Source organism: Perna viridis, chromosome 2 (genome assembly GCF_037379345.1).
Source record: "Perna viridis isolate PV_CMFRI_1.1 ecotype Kerala chromosome 2, ASM3737934v1, whole genome shotgun sequence".
NCBI classification, from domain to species: domain Eukaryota; kingdom Metazoa; phylum Mollusca; class Bivalvia; order Mytilida; family Mytilidae; genus Perna; species Perna viridis.
In genome coordinates this window covers 50,578,611-50,596,414 of record NC_142446.1, presented here as the reverse complement: position 1 = coordinate 50,596,414, position 17,804 = coordinate 50,578,611, and the positions used below count along the sequence as shown (strand labels likewise).

General features: G+C 34.7%; 2 protein-coding genes across 2 annotated transcripts; one reads left to right on the top strand and one right to left on the bottom strand.

Moving 5' to 3' along the window:
- Positions 1 to 365: 365 nt before the first annotated feature.
- LOC148625638 (uncharacterized) lies at positions 366 to 6,527 on the bottom strand. The gene is made up of 4 exons (XM_088569282.1): positions 6,417 to 6,527; positions 3,926 to 4,173; positions 2,071 to 2,220; positions 366 to 1,793 (listed from the first exon to the last, which is right to left on the bottom strand). Exons 2-4 carry the CDS (start codon positions 4,161 to 4,163, stop codon positions 1,615 to 1,617), a joined length of 567 nt encoding a protein of 188 aa, XP_088425408.1. The 5' UTR covers positions 4,164 to 4,173; positions 6,417 to 6,527; the 3' UTR covers positions 366 to 1,614.
- A 4,308-nt stretch (positions 6,528 to 10,835) lies between these two features.
- Positions 10,836 to 14,697, top strand: LOC148625637 (uncharacterized). The gene is made up of 3 exons (XM_088571202.1): positions 10,836 to 12,350; positions 12,730 to 12,879; positions 14,295 to 14,697. Exons 1-3 carry the CDS (start codon positions 12,134 to 12,136, stop codon positions 14,480 to 14,482), a joined length of 555 nt encoding a protein of 184 aa, XP_088427328.1. The 5' UTR covers positions 10,836 to 12,133; the 3' UTR covers positions 14,483 to 14,697.
- Positions 14,698 to 17,804: the final 3,107 nt, after the last annotated feature.

The following is a 17,804-nucleotide window of genomic DNA, read 5'->3' as shown; positions in this document are numbered from 1 at the left end:
ACGCTTACCATACCGATGCACCTTGTCCATGCTCCCAGTTTTTAGTGGAGTCCGAGTTGCTCATTTACTTTTGTTACTTTGTATTAATGATTTTAGTTACTTTATGTTCTTTGTTGTGAATGTCTGTTTTCCATGTCTGGTCTTTGTTCCTGGATTACATTCTTTTGATTACCGCTATAACCTTGGTTCCCTTGATTACTCTTTCATGTTTCTGGTTAAAGTTTTTAATAAATCTATTTTTGTTTCGTATTACTACGCAAATATTGTTCGCCAGTCTACATGAAATTCAGACACTGCCAGTGGTCAAGTGATTCGTGCTGTAGAAAAACCCACCCAACAAACAAGGATTTTTTTGGGTCTAAATATGCTTTATTTGTACATAACGATATTAAGTATTTCTGGCTTTTTTTTTAGCAAATTATAATTTATCTCTCTCTATACGATGAACCAAATCAAACCAAATCAAGAACGATAACTCTTGCAGAGTGCCTATTTCATGTAAAATCTTTTTTCTTCTCAAAACCGCAACAACCAAATGAAAAAAGATAAGTAACTTTTCTGAACAAGAAACAAAAGTGAAATCGGTTACCTCCTGTATAATTTTTATGAAGATTGGTACTTAATATAAATCGAGATTCGTATGCAATTATACGCAAACTTTACGCAACATGAAATTGTGATATTCGTGTGAAATTAAGTTGTAAAAGAAGGCTCGATTCACATAACTAGGTTTATTTGCTCAACTTGGGTAAAAGTAATCTGAGGTTCACATGAAAATCATGCGATTAGTTTGCTTGTGTTTACTATTAGTCAGTTTTATTCAAGTCTCAGAGTTATTCGAAATAGTATATCGGGCAGTTGTATATTTTACGAAACATGGCTAAAATATCTACCATATGACAAAACTGTAAAGAACTTTTTACAAACTACTAACAAAATAGCAAAGATTAAGTACAATGTAAATTTTAAATAGATCTAATAACAGTTAGACATAACAATTGTGTCATTCGGTCACTGCATGTTGGATCTAACAACACACCATTCTACTTTCTGGTCAGATGGCCTTCCTAATCAGCCAATCAGAATTCATCTTTCGTGATTTTGAAAGCTTTATTCAAAGGGAAAAACTTGAGGAATCTGAAAAGATCATCTGAATAGAAAATATAATGGGAATGTTGTTAAATAGAACCTACATGCAGTGACTGAATGGAAATAACGGTCTAATCTTAATTAGATTGATTTTTAATCAACTGAGGTCAAAATACTCCTTATACCTTATAATATCAGTGACAATTTAAAACGAAATTGTAACAAGGATAAATAATGCAAATAAGAAGTGGATTAAAATTTCAAAATTCAGCATACACACAAAAAAACAAAATACAAACATAAAAATGAAAAAAAAGCTTTCTCAAGAAATGTGTATTATATGATCTGCGGGTCAAAATATTTAGTCATGCTTAGATTGTGTTTGCAAAATCCTGGCATCATGAAATTTCAAGGAAAATATTTATATTCAAATGTCTGGAATGTCCACAAAAATAACTCTAACCTTAAAGAGTTAAACTTTGTTTCGTTTAGTTACTTCATTTAGTTGCTCGAATCCATTTGAGACTATGGTGCTGTTGCTCTCGTACTAACAAACATAATTATCCCTCCTATCATTTCAAATATTGATGCAACTATAGACAGGCCAAATCCATAGTCTAACCGGCTGTGCATGTACTCATCGCTAGGGTACTTATCAAACCAATTGACACCAAAAACTATACATCCAATCAGGTACAATATTCCTACAAAACAAAGAAAAAATAATCTTTTGGTAGCAGGGATATATCACTGGACTCAAATCTTCCGGTCATGGGTATGAGTAAAGGTGCAAGTAATGCATGCATGGAAGCACAGAGCAATATCTTTAATAATATTGATAGAAAAACCATGCAAATTTAACTTTGCATCAACAAAAAATAGACCTTTCCGAGAAGAACTCGTCTTACTACGCGACCGGAAGGATAATAATATGTCACGCATGCTCGTCGTTTACCGTAACACGAAAAGGTCTATTGATACCTGTAACTATGCTGATCACCCCAGCAATGAAGGCGGCCTCTTTGTTCTCGCGACATATTTTGGTCCAGATGTACATAACTACAATGCCAAATGATATTGAAGTTCCGAAAAAACCCAAAACAACCAAGGCTTGAGTTGCTGCCATCCATGCTGAAAATAATAATATATTCATTAAAACAATTATAAGTGTCCCCACAGTCCTACCGGCTGTGACAAGGACGCATATTTTTAAGATGTTCCTTACGTTAAAATGTAGTCTAGAAAAAAAAGTTTGTACTTATCAGCCTCTGCATTGTGCGAATAGCTAGTACTCAAGCGAATCACTTAGCTTGGTGCTATATTAATATAAGGGCTGATTTGCTATCAGCAATTAGAATGAAAGTCTATATCCTTGGGTTTACAAAACTTTCCGGATTTGGCATAGAAAGGGTTCAGTCTCTAAAATGTCAGTGATTGGCTTAATCCAAATAATAAATTTGTGTGGTGAAAGGGAGACAATCCTGATGTATTTCATTGTGTATATATTCAAAACAAACTCTTGACTCGATTTATAGAGGAGTGTTTTCAACATTCTTACTCTTTTATTGTGTTATTAACAAGATTCTTTCATGTTTTAGTGGAGTCCTGGTTGCTCATTTGTTTTTGTTACTTTGTATGTATGATTTTAGTTACTTATGTTCTTTGTTGTGTATGTCTGTTTTCCATGTCTGGTCTTTGTCCTTGGATTACATTCTTTTGATTACCGCTATAACATTGGTTCCCTTTATTACTCTTTAATATTGTTCCTCTCAATCATCTAAATTCTTGTAAACTCAGGGTGGATACAGGAATTGATGAAGTGGAGGGCGCGCTGATTGACCGATGCGGGGGCGCACACGTCTACGCTTCGGTGATTTTATTTCAATTCAACTAATTTTTCCCGAAAAAAGAAACAGTAGGAATGCACGCCGCGCTGGTGCGCTAAAGCCCCAGCAGCGTTAGACCCACTCACCCAAAATACAGACATATACAAAAAAGGTCAAAACAAAGTTGAAAGCTACCCCAATGATGCAGTGTCTAAATTATCGTTGAAACATTATGATAAACAGAAAAATGATTGATGCGCTTTCGAGGCCAACGGCTTTCACAAGGTACAACCAGCTAGACTAAAGTCTAAAATCGGTCCTGTTAATGCTTGGCGACTTTTATGCAATGACCATTTACAAAAAACAAAACAAAAAAGAAAACAAATACGAAAAAAAAAAACCAAAACAAAACAAAAACAAAACAACAACAGTAACAGCTTAAAAGCGAAACTCTTTTACTCAATGGGATCTATCAAGCTGAAATAAAGTACAGAATCTCAAATCGTTCACCGGTCGGTTGCCGATATGTACGCAGCGAAACCTTCTAACTGCAACTTTAACACATTGAAGGCAAATAAAAGCAAAAACAAAGTCTACAAGAAATCGACAAACAACTGATTGGACAGTCATTGTAACGCATGTTACAACCTTGTTACAACCAATCTTGGTCGATACATTTTAACCATGCACCATCGTCCTGCCTTTTATTTCAAATTTGATTCTACCCCCCTATAAAAATCAAATGATTTCTCCCTATACAATATACCAATATTAAGTCGCCTAGGTCTATAGACTCGTACTGAGATTCCTCATTCACTCTGCATGTGGGGATTTAAACAATTCAGTGTCTTAAAGAAATAACAGAAAATATGCTCCAATAAGCGTGGCTGACGAACGGACTGAGTCGAGCGTCCTTTAGATCTGTCTTCGCCGTTGTTGACGCAAGTCAAAATAGGAGTTTCAGGGTAAGAAGAATTTCAACCGTTGTTTATAATCATTGATATTCTCACCGGTTGCGGTGCCAATAAGGCTAAAGAAGCAAGCCTTTATCAAATCTTCATCAGCATCATCTCTACAGACTGACCACAATCGATAATACGTTGAGCCATATGGACTTTTCTCATCCTGGCGTTTACCCCAACTTCCTTCAGTAACGGAAATACTGGAGAAGAATGCTGCTAAGAGATATATCACGAAAGCCACCTTGACTATTTTGTTTGAAGAAACGAAATCATCCTTTAACGTCATTATTTCAGCTCTGAAATCAAACATAAGATGATACCGATAACAATATGTCAATATACTTTTCTATATTAGCTAAGTTTGAAGTTTGAATCCATTTTATTTGTATTAAGATAAAATGGATTGGAAAACAGTTACCTATACAAAGATTTTCCACATATATATTCATGATAGGAGCATGCGTTCACAAATATAGTTATGTGATGCGCCGACCATTTTATTTTACTGAAAAGTGTGTGTGGGGGGAGGGGGAGCTGGGGTTCTTTTGAACAAAAATAAAATTTCAAATTTGAGCATTTTTTTCTCATTTACAACTCGACATAAAATCCCAGCCCCCTCGAGAATAAAATGGTGTGTGCCTAAGCAATACTCGATAATTCAATGTGAATCCTGAAAAATTCGAAAGATCTTCTGGAGACCATCAGTTCAAGACTATTATCAGAATACAATAGCATTAAAAACTATGATTATTCAACACTGTATACTTCTATTCCCTCACTTAAAACCCCGACTTAAAAAGCATTATACATCGTTTTCCAAAATAGATGGTACACCTAAATACAAAATATATAGTTCTTGATAGAGATTCTGGAGTATTTTATGTTCTTTGTTGTGTATGTCTGTTTTCCGTGCCTCGTCTTTACCCCTGGATTACATATTTGTGATTACCACTAGAACCTTGGTTCCATTGATTACTTTTGAATATGCAGGAAAAGTATAGATGCCAATAAAACCTGGCACTAACGTGTATCATACAATTTACACTGATGAAAGAGTAATCAAGGGAACCAAGATTTTAAAATAACTAAAATAATACATAAAAAGTAGCAAAAGTAAATAAGTAACTCGGACTCCACTATAAATGGGAGCACGGACCAGGTACACCGGTAGAGTAAGTGTCCTCTGCTTTTCTAGAAACACCCGCCGAGTCATAAAAAGTCAAGTACGGGGTAGATGAAGGTGGGTAAAGCTGCTACATTACAAATGATAATAGTCGCAGCCAGACATATTTAAAAGGGGTAAAAAATGGGCGTTCAAGACTGCTCATTTTGTCTTGGTGACGACGATAACAGAGACTATCAAATCGTTCAACTATCAACAATTTATACCCTTTGACTTTCTAACGTATCAAAAAACAATGATATGTCATTTACGTTTGTTTAAAGTTTCGTATTTACTTTTTTTCCCCGTGCAGGTCCTTTTTTTTCATTTCATGTTCATTTTAACAGGTCCGGGTGTTTAAAAGAATAGGCCTGCAGCAGCGCTAAGCTTGTCGTAAAAGGCGACTAAATAGTGCTCAGAAACCTAGCCGGGGGTTAGGCGCTCTGCTCACAGAGCAACTGGGATGTGTGCCCCAGGTGGTGGAATGGGGTACCCCTGGCATGTTACATGCTGGGGTCGTCAGGCTATAATACGGAAAACCTGACCGCAAACCATAGTGGTGCACCGTGTTGGGAAAGATGCCACGTTCCTCGCACGTTAAAGAACCCTGCTGTGGTATTCGATAAGAGTAGGAACCTTTGCGCTCCGCCACAGGAGGCTAATTTGCCCGACCTTACCCATCCCCCCTTTTTCTAGTGGCAATCAAAATTTGTCGACCCTGTTGTCCTTGTGACCCATCCTTTTTTTTTATCATTTCATGTTCATTTTATCATCCATTTCATGTTCATTGTCTGAATATAGCTGAAATATTGCTACTCGGACGTTAAACCCCAACAAACAAACAAACAAAAACGTATTTACTTTTAAAGCATCGGGAAATCAGACCAACTTGTTTACAAGATTTTGCCTAAAATCCATACAGGATATCGAAAAAAGAAATGATAAACGTCCTCGAGGGCAATCCCACGACTACAGAATTCGTCTCGTAATATAATATATGAGTTTTACTAGTATTAAAATTTAGTAATTATAGAAAAGGTTGAAGTTGTCAGATTAAAAATTTTATTTCAATAAATGAACGAATCATTATGAAAAATGAGTTTCTTAAACAGTAACGGACTCACGCGGTCCGGATTCGAAACTCCCCATTCGTTAGTTAATTTCGTGGAAAGTTTGGCTCGGATTTGCGCAGTTCTAAGCCTCAGTCAGTGCACTGTTTTTGTCTATATTATTAGTTTTTTATTTACTTTTTTAATTTTATGTCTTATTAGTATACTTATTTACTAATCTATAACATTTGCATTGTAAAAGGTGCCTTAAGAACATACATAATTAAAGAATTAACTCAATGAAAAAACTGAAAAGACAGTAACATACCTGTTTATTTGAAGAATAAAACAAAACGACGAAGAGAAAAAAAATTATATAAACTGTTTTAGAAACACGTAAAATGAGTACGATTATATCTTTCCGTATCGCTACATCGGCTTCTTCTGAAGAATGAGATAAAACAAGGAAGAGAAAGATTTTATATAAACTTTCCAGAAGCACTTAATTTGCGTTCAATTGTGTCTTTCCGTGGCAAACGATTTCCTTTTCCTTCTGTTGCATCAGTCTTTTCCATTTACTTCGTCAATACATTTCTACTTATAATACTAACCTATGAATTGGCGAACAATTGTTGTAAAATTTTTGGCCATACTCTTTGATATTCATAGTGGTGTCCAGGAGCAGATCCAGAAATTTTGAATAATAAATGAATTAGTCAATAAAAAGTAAGACAAAATAAAGGCATAAATTAAATGCTTACACAACAATTAATGTACAAAATGTATACAATATAAATAATGAAATAAACACTTAGATATGATAGATAAAAATATTTAGATTAGTAAAGGGCGACAAGTGAAATATATATGTATAAAAAAAAGGAAATGTCTAAAGAGCGAGTTTAAACCGGTGAGTTTTAAGGGCCTTCTTAAAAACATCCTGCGATTTTACATTGCGTAGTTCAGTAGGTAGATTGTTCCAGACGGTTGCTGCTGATTTATCGAATCGCCTCTCACCGTAAGTTTGTGTTCGAACTTTTATGACTTGCAGAAGGTTATCATTATCTGAACGTAAAGATCTAGAGGGTCTATAGATAGAAATCAGTTCTTCCAGGTATGCTGGTGCTGTTCCATGGAATGCTTTGAATACATAAAGTAAAATTTTGTACTGACAGCCATATTGTATTGGTAACCATTGAATTGTTATTAGTACATGTGTGATATGATCATGCTTCTTAGATCCTTCGTATTTGAGTATAAAATTGAGGTTATACATTTGTTCTATAAAACCCCTTCTCACTGGGAAAACCAAGAGTTTGGGAATTTCGAAATTAGCACCAATCTGCTGAGGCTTGCAGTTTTCTGTTTCCCGTATCGATTAGTCAGAAAGAAATTTAGTGGGTCAAATATATTCAAGACAGTTTTGGAATTGTTTCAGATGGCAAGCTGTTTTCTACATGCTACGAAATTTGCTTTTCTTAAGGATTATAATTCAGAGTTTATTATTATAATAATATTTTGGGATGTATTTTCTTCGTAAGGTACGCTATTACCTTGTATTCTTATTAATGTGAGAAAATAACTCAACACAATGGGCTCTACCTGTCGTCGAACAGAAGAACCAGAACATTATACTAAACAGTTCGAGAAATGGACTTTGGTTCAACTAAAAAACGAGTGCATCAAAAAAAATATTGACTATCCTTTAAATGCACGACGCATGACTTTAGTGAATCTTCTCATGGATTATGAGAATACACGTACAAAAACTAGAAATGTGACAAGTGACACGACATCGCATCACCATGAGGATACACAGTCTACTGACACCTACTATAAATATTTCGGGTTCAGACCGAACACTTATAAATTTGGTGTCAATTCTTTCGTCGACAGTTTAAACATTACAGACAAATGTTGTGAATATAACAAGGACGGTTACTTCTCTCCTTCAAGAAAAACAACGCCAACAAAAGCACGTTGGTACAACTTCTATAGTAGCAGCCGCTAATCAAAATGCCTCGGAATTCTCTTCTGCCTTCAGTTTGGAAACAGCGTACCAGGCTCTAAATCGATCTGTCCCTACAGCAGCTACATTCATGCATGTATAGTTTGCAAAGGAAATCATACAAAATTGACGTGTCTTTTGACAAAAAAACGATGCAGCGGCCCCATAAAAGATGGAGCCATTGAGTCAGAAAAGATAAATGAGCACTTACAAGGTACCCCATTTACAAATGTCATCAAGACCCCTGTTAATGTATACAGATTGGCATTGGAGTTGAAATATTTAGATGATGTCCGTATGAAATATTATTTGTTAAGTGGTTTCCGCCATGGCTTTGACACAAGTAAAAAAAACATTTACGTTACAAACCTTTTATCTGTAAAAATCTAAGATCAGCAGTATTGCAAAAGGAAACTACCACTTTCCTAGTGCAAAAGGAATTGAAGAAAGGTTTTCTGATTTGCCCTTTTGATGTTTTTCAATTTCAAAATTATAGAATTTATCCTATTGGAATCGCCGAGAGTAAGTATAGTAAGAAAAAAAGATTAATTGCCGATTTATGAGCACCTCGTGAGAATTTTGAAAACATAAGTCTCCATGATCTTATTGATAAAGAGGAATTTTCCTTGCAATATGTGTCGGTAGATGATACATTTAAAATTGTTAAAAGACTAGAAAAACATGCTTGGTTAATTAAAACAGACATCACGGATGTCTTCAAAATTATACCTGTTGCTCACAAATTGTGGTCGTTTCCAAGGCATTGAATGGGATAACAAATTTCATTTTTTCACAAAACTAGTTTTTAGTTGTAGATCAAGCCCTAAAATTTTTGATACTTTATCTACCATTGCATGTTGGATAGCAACAAATAATTTGGGTATAGAACATGTATTACATTTGTTAGACGATGTTTAGTTTGATTACCAGAACATGCAAACGCTAAAGAAGCGAATGTCTTTTTGAATGTATTTAAATGTCTTGGCATTCCTCTTTCGGCGAAGAAAACTGAGAGTCCCTGTCATGTTTTAGAGTTCTTAGGTATTTATTTAGATACTGTTAAGATGGAATCGCGTCTCCCATTAGACAAAGTTGTAAGAATTCAACAAGTAATTGAATCTTTTACAAGTAGCAAGAGTAATCAAGGGAACCAAGGCTATAGCGGTAATCAAAGATTAATCAAGGTTATAGCGGTAATCAAAGAGTAATCAAAGGATCCAAGGTTATAGCAGTAATCAAAAGAATGTAATCCAGGGGCAAAGACCAGACATGGAAAACAGACATACACAACAAAGAACATAAATTAACTAAAATCATACATACAAAGTAACAAAAGCAAATGAGCAACACGGACTCCACTAAAAACTGGGAGCATGGACCAGGTGCACCGGTAGGGTAAGCGTCCTCTACTTTTCTAGAAACACCCGCCGAGTTGCTCATAAAAAGTCAAGTCCGAGGTAGACAAAGAGGAAAGGAAAACTATGACTCGTTGAATAAATCTTGCACTAAAAGAGAACTGTTGAAGATACTAGGTCATTCGAATTTTGCTTGTAGAATTGTAATACCTGGCAAATCCTTTATATTTTAATGTCATTATCAACAACTGTTAAAAACACTCTAACATCACGTCAATTTGAAAGATTGTAGATCAGATCTTGCTATGTGGTAATTTTTTTTAAAGATATTGGAACGGCCAAGCTTGCAAGATACAATCCCTCCTATTAAGTAACACCACAGTTATTTAACTGATTCATTAACTTTTAACTTCCTGGTGCTAGAGCTTGATTCCTTACTTATTTGAATGCCTCCGAAGTTTAAGACCGCCATATGTTTACTTTGGGTTGTTTAACTTAAGGTGGTAGACCTAGTGTAAGGGACATAAATCTTGAAATGAGTGATATGTTTGTAACAATTTCACCCAAGCCTATCAAGCTTTCATTTAAAACAGAATGAAATTAGTCCACGTTACTTTCAAGAGACGTTGCAGGCGGAAGCACGGAAGAAAAAACAACAAAATCAAAAGGAAAGAGGAAACGGACGCGGCCTTTCTGGTTATTTTTAGTGTAACAATAGCGGAAATGGATGAGTAGTTACAAGTAATAGTTAGAGTAGAGTATATTAAGTGAAATTTTAATGGTTAAGAAAGGGTGGAGTGAGCGCAGTCACAATAGCCAATTAGAAATCTGCAAAGCCCCTTCTCAAAATGAAATGATCGCCCCTTGGTCATTTGTTGTTTTTTTTATAGTTCTATTCTTTATGTTCATTTTCTAAACTTTTGATTTTGTCATTTTTCTATAAGCACCAACTTCGATTTCGGTAAAAAAAAATACCGGAGCGTCAGCTGTTGGAAGATTCAGATTAAAAATTAAAAAAACATGTCTTAAACGTGAACACATGACACAGAGACGATCTACTGAAACATAATATACAAGGTAACGAATAAAAAAGATTACACAAAAAACTGAAGATAAGGAAAACAAGACGTCAAAAGAGCTAAGAACCCCCCCCCAAAAAAAAAGAGTGCACTAGATGCTCCGGAAGGGTAAGCATGTCCCGCCATATTGCAACTGAGTATTATCCGGTAATAATCTAGCAGCAATAATGCAACTCTGCGACACGTAAATACAAATCAAATTGAGTTGATTGTGACTGTTATGCGTCAAATTTAATGAAATCAAATATTCAAGATGCTAAATTTATTGACTGTAATATTTCGGGTATCTCTTATAACCCCGAACTTTCACATAGTTCAAAGTAAACAAAACGTATAAAAGGCATACAAATATATTATTGAGTCATAAATTTCTAGATATAAAAAAATGAATCTTCATTGAAAATAATTTCGCTGGTCGTACTAAGGTCGTAAGGAAAAACCCAATCGTAATCATGTAAAATGGGTCCTAGACAGAAAATGCCCGGTTGCCGTAAGCAGGAGGTATAAGTGTGACAGACTTAAAATCAAATCCCACGATATTGGACCCCATACTGAAGTTGCGTACCAAATATCTAGTGGTTGTGATTTATATTTGCTTAGACAAATGTTGTGAAAATATTTTCACAGCACGTCCACCTGACAGACATTCACCAATCTATTAGCACGAGTGTAACTCGGTCAAAAAAACAGACAACTTTTTAATTCATTTGACACGATCATACAAATATGAACTAATAAAATAAGTAAATGCTTATTATGGTGATGCTAAATCATTTAGAGAAAATTAAGAAAAACACGTAGTAAGTGATCGCTTAAGAAGGAAGACGGCCTAGGGTAAGGGACATGAAATCAGTTATACATGTATATTTGTATCACATTCAATTTCACTAAAGTCTTTCAAGCTTTCACATGAAACAGCATGAAATCAGTCCAAGTTACTTTGATGCTTACATGAGATTGATGTAAAATGCTGAATACAAACGTTCCAATGATTTGTAAGAGTTGTGTTCCTTACCCTAGGTCTACCTCCTTAGAAACAAACCATACGCGAATCGAACGTGGCAACTTTGACAGTTCGTGTGGTACAGTTTTTCAGAAAAAATAGTTGACCATTCTGGATGTGATTTTACTTAGTCTAGAATTCACATTTTTTTTAAAGTTTGGTAAATTTGACTTATCAAACTCCGATTTTTTGTATACTTGGGTCTTTGGATTAACGATTTTAATGAGCAAAATGTGAGGACATTCAAGTTTTCTAACGGTCAAACTTTTAACTTTAAAAATCATAAAATTTCAAAGTTTGAACTATTAAAAGTCAAATTTCGATCAGTGCCTGCTGATAAAATCTAGCCGTTAAGACCCAGATATTTGTTGTTATTTAAGGGTCAATAAATGCATATTTGTTTACTTAGATCTACCTTTACATATACAAATAAACACTAAAATCTATACTTAAGCGATCATGCTATTTGACTTTATCATTGCATCCCACTAAATGTTTGCTAAATGGGATTTTATGGTACAACTATAAAAATGTACTCAATACAAATTTTAGATTTAAGATCGAACGAAGTGGAATACAGCTATTGTGTCTTGCTAAAACATGTCTGTACATTCCGATTTTAAATCTGCTTCAAAGTGGATGAAACTTTCTTTCATATTTTTGTTCCTAGCTTCTGTTTTGTCAGCTATTTCATTCACAACAACTGGGTGGGCGAGTGACGAAACAGCTGGAGGGACGACCCACTACGGGTTGTGGAGGATCTGTGATGGTACTAACCTGGTACAACCTTGCTCCTCTGTGGATGGTACGGCAACGGGTAAGTCTCTTTCACAGGTAAACACAGTGTGGTTATCTGTGCCTACGCATGTCATATCAGAATATGTCTATTTGAAAAGTAAGTTCAGCTATTCAGCCGTTATAAAATGTGTTTTCATACTTTCAATGTATGTTTTTTTCCAATTTGCTACATTGCATAGCAGAAAATAAAACAAAAACAAAAAGCAAAAACATAACATAACAAAGAGAGCATTAAAAGACTACTTTTAGCATTTCTTTGTTTTGTCTTTATGCTTTCATGCAAGCCTTGAAAAAAATCTTTATCACGCCAGAATGACCATGCAAAAAAAAAAAAAACAATTACAAGTTGTCCTCACAAAATTAATTATCTATGATAGAAGATATCGTTAATTTTGTAGATTGGTATGCAGCTGTACAGGCATTGGTTGTGTTCGGATTCTTTGGCACGGTTGTATCGTTTTTGTTGGTAACTCTGTTTATGTTCGTGAATTACTTCAAAATTAACGGCGAATTAGGACTTGGCGCAGGAATCATTTGTATAATTACTGGTATGTTCTAGTAAACTCAATCTCCTCCGCAGACCTATAACCGCTTCCTGGTTTACTACCCATCACTTCGATAGATTATGTGCTCTGCTATACAGAATGTTAAAAAATGCTACTTACAAAATGGGTTCCGATGTACTAAACTTATTTGAATAAAGAGGTGGGGTTTAATACTAAGTCTTATGGCAGTGGTGTAAAAGCTGTACTCTCTGTACAGGAGATTGAAAGAAACTTGATTTAGTGATACCTTTGGACTTTTTTTTCTTATTCAGAACAACTTAAGAAACGGAAATGTTTACTTTTATTATTTTATTTCACTTGATTTTCATTTACGAAGGAAATAGTTTATGGGCTGGGAGGGTCCACCGTGTACCCCTACTCATCAATTTCACGATGATTTCGATGTACCTTTATACCTGAAATTACCAAATTAATTTGTCACCAAGAATATTCTCGGATTCTTTTTCAGTACACGCAGATATTTGTAAACCACGGACACAAAAAGCCATGAAAAAATCAAATATTTACCACATGGGCTCATTTGAAAGTTAAGATACTAAATAAATGTACTGCATCATACAAAAGCTTGTTTGAACTACGATTTTTAAAGAAATAACCTTTATTTTATCTTTAAAATGTTTGTTTTTATTTTTGTTACTTTTTCCGAAAGTACGCAACTGCGTATTTGCGTATAGACAGCTACGCTCCTGTCTGATGATACCTATTTATATTAATTTACTTCGTTTTGAAGAAAGTAGAAGTTAGAAGAATAAAAAGCTAGATTTTTGCCACGACGAAGTATAAAAATTGACCAAAAAATAATACAAAAATGATTCAATTTATTTTTTGTTGACAAACTTATTCGTAAATTGGAGATATAAGGATACCCGAAAATCATATTTTGGTTGAAAAGAGGGGCTACACGAGGGCAATCTCAGCCAACCTACTAAAATATCTGTATTGTTTTATCACAATGTTTGTGGTGAGAATAGCTTTACATGTAAAATTTTAACAATTAGCAGAATGTTTTCCTCATTTTTTTTGCGGGACTGTCGATGAGCATTCCACGAAGAAAATGATTTTGTTCTACCCTAGCCCTACTTTGTGGAAGTATATAAAACGCAAGGTGATTGACTATAGGGTCTATATGTATAGATGAAATGTCAGGAATGTCTCATATCTTGACCTACACTTACATATCGATGGTAAAGGGAAACTATTGGTTCATGCTCCCAGTTTTTAGTGGAGTCCGAGTTGCTCATTTGCTTTTGTTACTTTGTATGTATGATTTTAGTTACTTTATGTTCTTTGTTGTGTATGCCTGTTTTCCACGTCTGGTCTTAGTCCCTGGATTACATTCTTTTGATTCCCGCTATAACCTTGGTTCCCATGATTATTCTTTTATCTATTTATTGCAGGTATACTTTATCTAATAGGATGTATAGTATTTGGGACACAGTGGGACAAGTATTATAAAGACACGCCCACTAATAACTATTCCCTGGAGTATGGATTCGTTTTATCTGTAATAGCCCTGGGTTTTGAGCTTCTTGCAGGAATTTTCCTTCTTGCAGAGACAAGAAGAGTAACATCAGGTTCACAGTAACCATGCCAACGTCTTGCTATCTATTCACTGAAATAAGTCAGCTATATGTAACCATTTATTATGATGATATATCATATTTTATTCAGTATAATTTACAGCAATCTTCTGTAGAAACATTGCTGAAATGCTATACATTCATTATCGATTTAATCATTGAGGTTGGTACCTTTGTATTTAGTGCCATATTTTGTCGAATAAAACATAAATATAAGTAATGTCTCGTTTTTGTTATGTGATTTTATCAGCTCAAGTAAGCAAAAGATCCCAGTTACCTTATGCGAAAGACTTCGTCTGTTAGCTTTTATATAAAATTATACATTTTTTTTATGAAACTGTCAATAGTCGAAGTCGATTTATGGTCACCGTCAACATTGGAATATAGTTCCTAAGTTCGTAGATTATGTCTAAAACTAGCTTACCTTTTTCAGCTTAGCTCTACGTACATTGATCGTTATACGAGAATAAGAGTAATTGGCCTTTGAAGGCCACAAATTGCGTTTTTGCCGTTTCTGGCTAAAATCGTGAAGAAAACCCATTTTATTTGCAGGCCGAAAATACAACTAAAATATGAATTGTAATATTGTGTCCAGCTAGTCATTTTCAAGGCTGTCATATGGAGTTATTGGGAGTGATTCTTGTTGATTCGTAATGTTATCTTTCTCTTCAGGGGTCTGCTCATGATAAGATAGATCAAACAATATTATATCATTCATGATAATTAGTAGTAATCTGATTAATACGGCAGCGTATTATAGCCATATAAACATTTTACCTTATTTTTTTTTAATTTTCCACACCATTTTCTGTTGAATTTTATACTGTTTTCTGTAAATTTATATACTTTTTTTTTCTAATAAATTTACACTTTTTTCTGTGAAAATTATATTTTCTGTAAATTTTACACTTTCTCTGTAAAATTTATACTTTTATCTGTAAATTTTGTACTTTTTTCCTATAAATTTTATACTTTTTTTCTGTAAGATTTACACTTGTTTCTGTAAAATTTACATTTTTTTCTGTAAAAATGCGATTTTACCCATGACAGACACGGTCACGTGCATCTGTCTGTCATGCGCTGTCTGTGATATAAAAACAACAAACATTATCGCTGTTTTTTATGATAGATAGATGCACGCGACAGTGTTTGTCATGGGTAAATAGCCAATCACAACACGCTTAGGTCCAGTAAAGTTCAGATGGTCAATTGAATAAATTAATCCAGCTTTACATCTTTGAACGACCATGTATGTTAAAATATTCAAATTATCCACAAAAAAATCAAAACAAAACAAAACAAATCAAAACGAACAAAAACAAAAACAAAAACAAACAAACAAACATAAAAAAAACTTAAGAATGGTTCTGCCTAAAATCCAGGCAGGAGTAATTCACCATATCTTAATTAGTTAAAATAATCACTCAAGCTGTATAAATACATTTGTTAGGCCCTAAAACAAATCTCCATGTGTTTGTGTCCTTGGATCTGCTACTTATCGTGAAATATTTTTGACTGCTTATAGTGTAAACATTTTGGCGGGAAATTTTTCCGTATGTACTTTTTCTGTAGAAGAACATAAACAAAATCTAAGTATTAATATTTCCAGCGGGCAACTTAATTTGTACTTTTATTTTCGAATAATTTTTATTGGCCTACTGAAGGATATCCAATCAAAAAAATATTTGGGATCTTGTATATATCTTGTAATATATTTGCCTGGTTATAGTGTAAAAATTCTTGTGGGTAATTTTCCCGTACTTTTTCTGAAGTAGGACATAACTAAATTTTAAGTTTTAATATCTCAAGTGGACTACTCTTAATTGTACTAACATGTATATTTCCTAATATGGTTTCTATGGTGCGAACGGAGGATTTGCAATACAAATTATCTGGGATTAAGGAATGCATGAATCACCCATTATAAGCCTTCGCCTGGTTTTTAGGCAGAGCTGTACTAAAGAATTAATTATTGTATAACGGAATTTTGGGGTGATTCCTGTTAATCGCACATGGTTAATCGGCGGCCAGTAATACGACGCATATTTAATGTAAATTACTCATTGACCTTGATCCACCGCTTCTGGCCGTAAAACGAAAGAAATTCAAGTTCTTATGATCGTCAACTATTGAAGATCTGGGGTTTCTTTCACTCGGATGGGAAATTCTTCGTCTTTGCACTCGTTCCGCTGAGCTCCACTCGTCAAAAGACCGACTTCACCTCCTGGAAGAAATCTCAGATCTTCAATATAACTCGTGTAAGAACCTAAAATCATTCACTGGACTCTTTTTCATACGTTATGCCTAAGCTTGCTATAACTACGCAGACTTTTTTTTACCGCGCTAGACTTCTTACAATTAGGCCTCTGGTGCAGAATTATGTTGCTACAAGATTGAAGTCATCACTACAGAAGTTAAATGGGTCATTACGGTGTATCCATCTGCACCACCAGAACCAACTTATTCAAATTGTCATAGTTTTCCTTCCTTCGTTCGCCTACCCTGGACTTCAACTTTTCAAGCCCAACTCGGTGGGTGGTTCTAGAAAAGCAGAGGACGCTTACCCTATCGGTGCACCTGGTCCATGCTCCAACTTTTTGGTGGAGTCCGAGTTGTTCATCTGTTTTTGTTGCTTTGTACGTGTTCTTTTGGTTATCGTATGTTCTTTGTTATGCATTTCTGTATACCCGTCTGGTCTTTGTCCCTCGATTACATTATTTTGATTTTCTCTAGAATATTGGTTACTCTTTCAAATGAAACGTCGTGGCAATTCAAACAACAACTTAGCGCGCCCGAAAAAGCCGAAGAAGTTACCACCAACACATATAAAACAAAATTTAAGCAAGATAAAAGCGAGATAACTCTAGTTTGTTTATGTTTATGTATGCTCATAAAGCAATCAATCGGAACTACTCGGCCATTTCCGCAACACTAAAAAATAACGTTTTTCTTTAGCTGTATAATGTGACTAAAAGTCTAAGGTGTTCCGATTGATAACGCAAAGCATTTGTAAGGACAGTGGACACGCTTCTCCTCCCTTCTCCAACCCTTTGTTTTATTCAAGCATGAGAACTTAAATATTTAATTTTTGTTTTTGTTTTTATAGCTCATTCCCGCTCTTTTCTTTTACGAGATAGAAGTGTTGTTTCTTCCGCCTAAAAAATTCCTTGTCTGTTAAGCTGTCAGTTTTCATCATGATACGTGTCATTACTTCCAAAACAATGTCAACTGTTTTATTTCTCCATCTCAAGTTTTCATTTCTTTTCTTACCAGCCACATTGCATATTATTGACAAGCATTCTATTTTTTTTACAGCTCTTAATTTGT